The sequence below is a fragment of the Melospiza georgiana genome, chromosome 21 (genome assembly GCF_028018845.1).
Source record: "Melospiza georgiana isolate bMelGeo1 chromosome 21, bMelGeo1.pri, whole genome shotgun sequence".
NCBI classification, from domain to species: domain Eukaryota; kingdom Metazoa; phylum Chordata; class Aves; order Passeriformes; family Passerellidae; genus Melospiza; species Melospiza georgiana.
In genome coordinates this window covers 2,111,390-2,120,596 of record NC_080450.1, presented here as the reverse complement: position 1 = coordinate 2,120,596, position 9,207 = coordinate 2,111,390, and the positions used below count along the sequence as shown (strand labels likewise).

Here is a 9,207-nt window from a genome sequence, read left to right as displayed (position 1 = left end):
CACCGGGCACCCGCGGATCCTCTGCATCGCGGAGCCGGGGACCTGGTGCCTTCTCCCGGGACCCTCCGCAGAGGAGACCCGAGGACCCGGTGCCTTCTCCCCGGGACCCTCCGCACCGGGGATCCCAGGACTCAGGGACCCAGCGCCTTCTCCTGGCACCCTTTGCCCCGAGGATCCAGGGACCCTCCGCACCGGGCTCCCGGGAATCCAGGGACCTGCTGCCTTCTCCCGGGGATCCCGGGAGCCGGTGCCTTCTCCCAGGGACCCGGAGATCCAGGGAGCCGGTGCTTTATCCCAGGATCCTCCGCAGCGGGCACCGGGGGACCCAGAGCGTTCTTAGCAGCGGGAACCGCGGCTCCGTGCAGCGCTCCGGAGCATCCCGACTCCATCCCCACTCCGCTCCGGCCCCGCCGCTCCCGGTCCCGCTGCCCGGTCCCGCTGCGAGGCCCCGCCCCCCGAGCCCCGCCCCGCGCTGTGATTGGCTGTCTCCGCGCGGGGGGCGTGTCCGGCGGGGCCGTATTAAACGTGCCATGGCCGCCCGCAAAAAGGGGCCGCGGGCGGGCGGGAGCGCAGTGCGAGCGGAGCGGGCACCGGGCACGGCCTCGCCACGGATCTTTCTCACCCCTTCTCCGCATCGGCACCTCCCTCGCGGCCGCCGCAGGTAAGGCTCGCCTCCTTCCCCGCGTCTCTCCCCGAGCAGCGGAGGCGATGCGCGGCACGGGCGCTGTCGCGATACCCCCGCGATAATAAGCGTCGGCTTGGAGAAGAGGGGGAACTCCTGCGTTTCTCACGGAGCTATTCTCAGCGCCTAAAATAATTCGATAGGTATGGCTGGAGCGCCCGAGCATCTGCTTGCAGCATCTGTTTGTGCTCATAACTTTCCATGCACCAGCTGCTCCCCCCCTTTTTTTTCCTCCCCCCTCGGGATATTTTATCCTGGGGAAGGGCTGGAAGTTCGCATGACAACTCCGCGTCGCACAAAGCGCACCGCTCCATCCCTTCGCCTTCTTCTCGCCTGTTGTTTCCTGCAGAAGCGGCGAATCTCGGCTCGGGTGCGTGGGTTTGAGCGCCCGGGATGGTTCGGAGGGGTGCGAGGTGAACCTGTAGCTTCATTCATCGGCACCGTGCAAGCGGGAGGGCTTCTTTCTTTCTGAGCGTCCTGCCAAAAAAAATGCGAAGCAGGGAAAAAAAAAAAGCATTTGGAAAGGCAGCGAAGAGCTGTATTGTTTCAGCTTAGCTCATGACAGTGAAAGGAAAAAATACTGATAAGCGAATGTAGATGGGTTTGGGGGGTCAGTGAGCGGGGCGGGGGCGCTGGGGACCCACAGGGGACCCGCAGGTGCCGCAGCTCTGTCCCCGCAGCTCCGTCCCCACCCCGCACTTGTCTCCGTGGCTCAGCCTTACCTTTACACTTGTTTGCTTTTCCATCGCCGCCGCCGGTGCTCCGCGTACACCCCCTGGTGATGGCTGCTCCGCTCGGAGCTGCTTTGTGCCCGCTCCCGTCTCCTTGGCAGGACAGCAGATGCCAGCGCCACTTGTCCTTCCCTTTCTCCTATTTCTTCGCACCCATTTCCCCGCATCGTGTGCTCTTTTTCAATTTTTTCTCCCCTCCCCTGCTCGCTGCCCGCCGCTGAAGGTCAGATCCTTCTCCCCAAGGCAGCTCCGCGTAACTTGAGTCGCGGCCGGCGCAGCGGAGGAGCCCTGGGGAATGACTTTTAAGGAGAAAAGGTTACAGAGGGGCTGCGAGGGAGCAGGAATGTGGGAACAGGCTCGGCCGCCGCTTTGTTCTGCTTTCCGAGGGCAGCAGGGTGTGCTTGGCTGAGGTGCTGCTGGTGCTCTCTTGGCAACATGTGCCCGGCTGGGCTCGGTGGCGTCAGCCGGGGAATGAATAACCGCTCCGAGCGCTGCCTGCTGCTCCTCCCGACCCTTCTGCGCTCCGGAGTTATCCCTCCGAAGGTCTTTAACCTCTGCCCGAATTCCCCTCCTGCTGTGCCTTGCGATGTGCGCGTCCTTCCCCCGGGAAGGTCTGCAGGGGATGCTCAGCGGAATGGGAAGGTTTGGGCTCCTCGTGGTGGCATTGCCCCAAATGCTGCAGATGCAGCACAGCCCCGTTGTTTTCCTCCCTTCCCCAGGCATCCCTTCCCAGCAGAGCCAGCCAGGCTCTCCCATCCCATCCCATCCCATCCCATCCCATCCCATCCCATCCCATCCCATCCCATCCCAGCAGAGCCAGCCAGGCTCTCCCATCCCATCCCATCCCAGCAGAGCCAGCCAGGCTCTCCCATCCCATCTCATCCCCTCGCAGCAGAGGCAGCCAGGCTCTCCCATCTCATCTCATCCCTGCCCCATAATCCTGTGTCCCCGCCACTGCTGGTAATTCCAAGCTGAGTTGCTTATCTTCCCTTCCATGAAGAAAGGTCACCTGGACTAATAATAATAATAATAATAAATATAGTAATAATAATAATGACAACATGCCTGGTGAGGATTGAATTTACAGCTCTGTGTCTGGCTGCACTGCACTGGGCCCAGCTGGGCAAATACTGGGAATCCTGGGCTGGGTTGGTGGTGCTGGGTTGGCTCCCTCTGCCCAGTGAGGGTTGCAGGGCTGCTCCCGCGCCAGCCTGGAGTTTTTGGTGCCACCAGCAGCTGATGCTGGGGTGGAATGAGGAGCAGCAGCCTTTGAGCAGCAGGTGGATTGGCACAAGGAGAAGTAGCATTTGGTTTTCCTGCTGCTTTGTTCCTGGGATTTTTGGGGAACTTTTGCTGTTGAGGGTCAGGGTGAGCACGGAGCAGGTGCTGGGGCAGCCAGTGCATGCACAGGGCATTTCACAGGACCTGTATTTCCACGGGCAGGAATTAAATCAGCCCCTCTGGCTGATCCCTGTGCGTGGTGCTGCTCCTGCTCCCATCCCATCCTGCCTGCCCCAGCACTCACGGGAAGGGAGGCAGTTTGTGCTGGAAAAGCAGGCACACAGCTCTGCTGCCCTGCAGCGTGCCAGAACTTTGTGCTGTGAGCTTCCAGCAGGCTCCAGAGCTGCCCCCAGGCTCACCCCCAGGTTTTGGGGTCCTTGGAGCCAAAGGGTGCAGCTGCACTCCCACAGCACGGCCAGCGAGGAAGGATCTGGGCAAGGGACAGAAGGGGAGAAGTTCTCAGTCCTGCAGGGGAGAATGCGACAAATTCAGCTCCCAAACTTCTAAATGCGGCCACAGGACGCTGGTGTTAGGATTTCAGGGATTTGTGGGATCCAAACAAGTGTCCTCAGGTCGAGACTTTCGTAGGAGAAGCTGAGTATTCAGACACTTTAAATGTTGCAGCTTATCTTTCACTCCACCAAAAGTTTTCATCGAAAATCCAGGAAAGAAAAGGAAAAAAAAAAAAGCAAACTCCAGAGTAAACTGTTTCCTAGGCTGTGTGTTTCCATCAGCCTGGAACAAACCAGGCTTTGACTGTGGAAGTCGAACATGACTGTGATTATAGGATGTGGTTTGTGAAAGTGATCGATTTGCAGAGCAGTGCAATGGCTTTTCAAGAAGTTTTTTTATGTGGGATGTATTAACAGTAATTTCACTTCCCCGCCGTGTTCAGGTTTCTAATAAAAGCGGGGTTTTGGCCAAAACAAATCATTTAAGTGAGCGTTTAAAGAATTCTTTTGTATTTTTGAGCACGATATCCTGGTGGGAATGAGAAACCCTGGGAACAGAAAGGTGTAAGGGGAGGAAAAGCGGATCCTTACACAGTGAGGATTGTAAAAGTAAGAACAAGCACCCAGAATAAGCACGAGGGCAGAAGTGTTCAGTGCTGAGAGCTGCACTCAAAGGGGCATTACAGAACCCAGGAGCTGCCAAAATGTCTTGTCTGAGCTGAAGTCACAGATGACTAATCTTTGGCAAGGAGGCAGCGGGACACATTCTTGCACAACAAACAGGAGCGAGGGGAAAAGAGGAGGTGAAAGTAAACCCTGAGGAGATCCTGGAGGGAAAAGCAGCCTGCACACACACACAGCTGATGATGTTGCTGTTTGTCACCTGCTCTTTTCCTAACAAGTGTTTGCTGAGCTCAAGCCTCTGTAATGTGGCTGAAGGATGTGGGAGGGCTTGAGGAGTTGTTTGAAATCGCTCGAGTGTTTGGAGCACATCAGCTGGGCTTGAGGGGCTGCTGTTGTTGGGAAAGGAGATAACATCTCCAGCTGTTGTGAGATTCCAGGCAGAGAGGAGCAGAGGTCCTGCCGGGCAGGGGTTGTGCTCCACAGTGGCTGCAGTTTTGTTGGCTTTTGGACAGGCTCAGATGAGTTTTGATAACATTAATTTAGGAAGAGTGCCGTGATTTAATCTCCTGCTACTGTAAATGGTGCTGGAGCCTCCCGTGCCGTGCCAAAGGGACAGCAGACATTCCTCCCCACCCGGGTTCAGCTTTATTCCCTCCGTGGGCCATGTGTGGCTGCAGCAGTTGCTTTAATGCATCTCCTCTCCTCTGCAGTATTTCAATTCCATTTCCTGATATGCAGTACATGACTTAATGGATGACGCACTTGTTAAAAGCTAGACCTGGGTCTAAGCCAGACCTCCCTGAAACAAGTTTTTGGTGCCTTCTCCCCGCAGGAAGGAGATTTTGTAGCTTTTCTGCTGAGTCTTGATTGGTGACATTTCAGACTCACGGGACCCTCAGGGCTGTGACGTGCTGGAGATGGAAGGGGCTGCCTCGGGCTCCTGAGGGGAAGGTGCTGGGGAGGCTCCTAAAGGTGTTAGGAGGGCACTCAGCTGATCCTGCTCGGTTTTACTGGGGGCTTTAGCAGGAGCAGATGAGAGGTTTGAAAGGTTTAATTGTTTCTGTACAACTCAGGCCAAACTTGAGCGTGAAAACTACAGAGATCCCGATGGGTTTATGGAGTTAGAGAGAAGCTACTGCAGCCCTTGTTCTTGAAATTTGCTGGGAATGCACAACTCCTTCTGTTAGCTTAATTAAAACAATTGTATGTGCTTTAATTTTAATGCAATCACCGCTATCTGCGCTCCCCAAGTTTATTCCCTGCCTCCACCTTCCCTTTTGCTCACTCCCTGCTTTGTCACGGGTCAGACAGTCCACGAGACACATCATTAGTTGCTATAAACCACTTCAGCATTTGTGTTTGAACAGCAGAAGGATGTTCAAGGGAGTTGTTTGTTTCAAAATAAGCAGAAATCACAGTTATAAATAGCAGAGAGATCCTTTGCGTGCCCAGCTCTAAAGTGAACATTGCTCAGGCTGGTGTGACACGTCCCCTTCAGTGCTTTCCTTCGGGAAGGGCAATTCCTTCCTTGCAGTAACCACGTGTGACCCCTGTCCATGCACAGCTGCGAACGTTGAGCATCGCTGAAAATGCCATTAAAAAGAGGAAACTTCCCGCAGGCCCTCAGGTGTCATTGTCCTTGATCCCCCATGCTTCTCCTCCAGGATCTAAAGTGCCACTTCTCTTTCTCTTGCAGACCATGCCCTCTCTATGACGGTGGCTTGCTGAGCTCACCCCGCATGCCAGAAGAGCGTCCTTGGTCGATCCGAGGGCTTCTGGGGACTCCGGCCTCCGCCCGGCTTTTCCGCGTGTGTGTGTTCCTGTAGAACGTTCAAAACTGTTTCTCCAAAGGGTTTTGCAGAAACTCAGACTGTTTTCTAAAGCAGAAGCACCTCAGTCCCCGGCAGTAGTGATGGGCAGCGTGCGAACCAACCGCTACAGCATCGTGTCCTCGGAGGAGGACGGCATGAAGCTGTCCACCATGGCCGTGGCCAACGGCTTCGGCAACGGCAAGGGCAAGGTCCACACCCGGCAGCAGTGCCGGAGCCGCTTCGTCAAGAAGGACGGGCACTGCAACGTCCAGTTCATCAACGTGGGCGAGAAGGGGCAGCGCTACCTGGCCGACATCTTCACCACATGCGTGGACATCCGCTGGAGGTGGATGCTGGTGATCTTCTGCCTGACGTTCATCCTCTCCTGGCTTTTTTTTGGCTGTGTGTTTTGGTTGATCGCGCTGTTGCACGGGGATCTGGAGAACCAAGAGAACAGCAAGCCTTGCGTGTCTCAGGTGAGCAGCTTCACCGCAGCCTTCCTGTTCTCCATCGAGACCCAGACCACGATCGGCTACGGCTTCAGGTGCGTCACCGACGAGTGTCCCATCGCCGTGTTCATGGTGGTTTTCCAGTCCATCGTGGGCTGCATCATCGATGCCTTCATCATTGGCGCCGTCATGGCAAAGATGGCTAAGCCAAAAAAGAGGAACGAAACTCTGGTCTTCAGCCACAACGCCGTGGTGGCCATGAGGGACGGGAAGCTGTGCCTGATGTGGCGCGTGGGGAACCTGAGGAAAAGCCACCTGGTGGAGGCGCACGTGCGGGCGCAGCTCCTGAAATCCAGGATCACGTCGGAAGGGGAGTACATCCCCCTGGATCAGATCGACATCAACGTGGGCTTCGACAGCGGCATCGACCGCATCTTCCTGGTGTCCCCCATTACAATAGTGCACGAGATCGACGAGGACAGTCCCCTGTACGACCTGAGCAAACAGGACATGGACAATGCTGACTTCGAGATCGTGGTCATCTTGGAGGGCATGGTGGAGGCCACCGCCATGACCACGCAGTGCCGTAGCTCGTATCTGGCCAACGAGATCCTCTGGGGCCACCGCTACGAGCCCGTGCTCTTCGAGGAGAAGAACTACTATAAGGTGGACTACTCGAGGTTCCACAAAACCTATGAAGTGCCCAACACACCCATCTGCAGTGCCAGGGACTTAGCGGAGAAGAAATACATCCTCTCCAACGCCAACTCCTTCTGCTACGAGAACGAGGTGGCCCTCAGCAGCAAGGAGGAGGACGAGATCGACACGGGCGTGCCCGAGAGCATGAGCACGGACACGCACCCGGACATGGAGCACCACAACCAGGCAGGGGTGCCCCTGGAGCCGCGGCCGCTGCGGCGGGAGTCGGAGATATGACTGGCGAGGCTCTGCCTCTGCTGCGGGGCTGGAAGGACAAACGCCCACCGTGTCCGTCGGGCAAGGGCTCCTTGACCTGAGAAGTTGGCCCAGAAGAGTTTGCAGACAACGGTACTGTGGAAGAGTGGTGTGAAGGCAGCAGACCCGAGGAACCCAGGCTGGTTTTAGGGCTGTCCTCAGAGGAGGGACGACAGGAAATGAACTCTAAACACAAAGCACTAAACATGTCTAAGTATGAACAGAAGGCACATATGTTGTAGAATAAATTATGTATATATTTTTTTACAAAACTTGAACTTGCAGGCAAGCTTTGGTTGGGTTATTATTATTTTTTGTTTTCAACTTTTTCCAGAATGCTTCTCTCTAGGGAACAAGAATGTTTTTAATGGCATAACAAAGGCAAGAATCTGCCTTATTATTATTATTATAATTATTTTTTAAAAAGCTGCTGCTAACTACATGAACACAAATGGTTATTTTTGTTGCAGTGTAGTTTTTATTTTCTCTTGTGTAATTTAAAAAGAAAAAAAAAAAAGTCAGTGTTGAACTTTTTGGGTTGAAAAGCTCATGATCAGTTCAGAGAGGCCAATGTTGCCAGAAAGTTTAAACTCCTTTTGAGGCCAGTAGTTGATAGCTAGAATCAATTTCTCTCTTTCCAATTACATAAGGGGCATTATGTAATATCAGGCCAATCAGTAGCCTCCAGCAAAATTTATGATTTTTTTGGGGGGAGAATTTAATTCTCTGTCTAAAGGAAAAACAAGACAAAAGTTACGTATACATAGGAAAAAGTACTAAGTTCAAACTACCTATGTGGATACCAAAGAAAATGCACAGTTTTGCACAGTGGAGTTTATTAAAAAAAAAAAGAAAAAAAAAGGAAAAAAAAAGGAACAGGCTGCTTTAAACAACAACAACAACAACAAAAATCAAACCTCAGACACTTTTTTGGTTTTGACTTTTTTCTCTTTTGTTTTTTTTTCCTTTTCTTTTTAAGACCTTTATTTTGCACCTTATTCTAAAGGCTTAAGGCTCGGATCTAAAGCAAGCTGGGCCTCCTTCTCTTTCCCCCTGTTCTTCTGTGTGGGGAACAAAATCCCTCTTTCCTTGAAGGAGAAAAAGCTCAATTGGGGCAAGCAAACCAGCATCATCTGCGTGTCCTCCCTGGCCTCCCCAGCTCTGAGCAGAGGAGCTTTCCTGAAACTGTGCCATGGACACGTTGTGGAGCTGCTGGCTGATGCCAGAGGCTGCTGGAGCTTGGCCACGGATGAGCCAAGCAGCAGAGAAACCCCCAGAAGGGTTTTTTGAGGAGGAAGGAAGAGGAGGAAAGGGCCTTGGCAGCACAGCACTCAGGAGTGGCAGAGGGATGTTTTTTTGGGTAAAATGCTTCTCTCCAGCAGGGCAGGGCTGTGAGGGAGGTGGATTTCCATCTGGTGGAGAGAGAGGGATGCTTTGGGGAGCACGAGGCTGCAAAGGGAGCTCCATCTCCTGCCTCCCTCCCCAGCATCACCCAGCTCAGCGGGTGACACTCGCCCATCGCCTGTCACCCAGCAGATTTTGTCACCTTCAGCAAAGCTCTGGTGGTGTTTTGGCTCCTTCACCCAGAAGGTTTTAAATTCTCTGTGCCTCTAAGCTCAAGGAGACAGCACAGCTGTGCTTGGCCCCTGCTCGTGGGGGCGGTGGGGATGGCAATCCCAGATGACTCTTGCAGTATTGGATCACTGTATGCCATTAAAAAACAGCTTGTTCTAGGTCTGGTGTCTTCTGCACGTGGATGTCTCTGAAGGCCTCTGGCCCCTGGCAGCCCTGCCTGGAAGAAATGCCTGCAATGAACTGGTTTCTGATAAGATGCTGTCTACAGGGTTGGAAACTGGGGGAAATTCCGTGGTGTAAACACAGATTTGGCTCCTGGAGAGGGCAGAGGATGAAGTGCAAGTCCTGTTAGGCTGTTTTTGGGGTGGGAGGATGGAAGAGGAAGGGAAGGGTGGACATTTAAAGGTGGTCTGGTTGCAGTTTCTGGGTCAACAGTGGTGGAGACAACGGGGTGCTGCTAGTGCTGCTAAGGGTGACGTTCCTGCAAAAGGAGAAAAACCAAACCAAAGAGTATTCAGTGACACAGAGAGGGCACGAAAACACAACGGGGAAAGGGAGGCTGGGCAGAGAAAGGGGACCTGGTGTCACATCAGCATCCCCAGGTGCACAGCGCTCCCACCAAATGATACTTGAGATATCTGAGAGACG

At 53.9% G+C, this 9,207-nt stretch overlaps 1 protein-coding gene across 1 annotated transcript; it reads left to right on the top strand.

Annotated features, from left to right (window-relative positions):
* The first annotated feature begins 564 nt into the window (after nucleotides 1-564).
* On the top strand, nucleotides 565-7,497 carry KCNJ2 (potassium inwardly rectifying channel subfamily J member 2). The gene is made up of 2 exons (XM_058039051.1): nucleotides 565-661; nucleotides 5,467-7,497. The coding sequence occupies exon 2, from the start codon at nucleotides 5,683-5,685 to the stop codon at nucleotides 6,964-6,966; it is 1,284 nt and encodes a 427-aa protein (XP_057895034.1). The 5' UTR covers nucleotides 565-661; nucleotides 5,467-5,682; the 3' UTR covers nucleotides 6,967-7,497.
* Nucleotides 7,498-9,207: the final 1,710 nt, after the last annotated feature.

Coding starts and splice junctions, on each gene's coding strand:
- KCNJ2 (XM_058039051.1), top strand. CDS start 5,683: ATGGGCAGCGTGCGAACCAACCGCTACAGCATCGTGTCCTCGGAGGAG.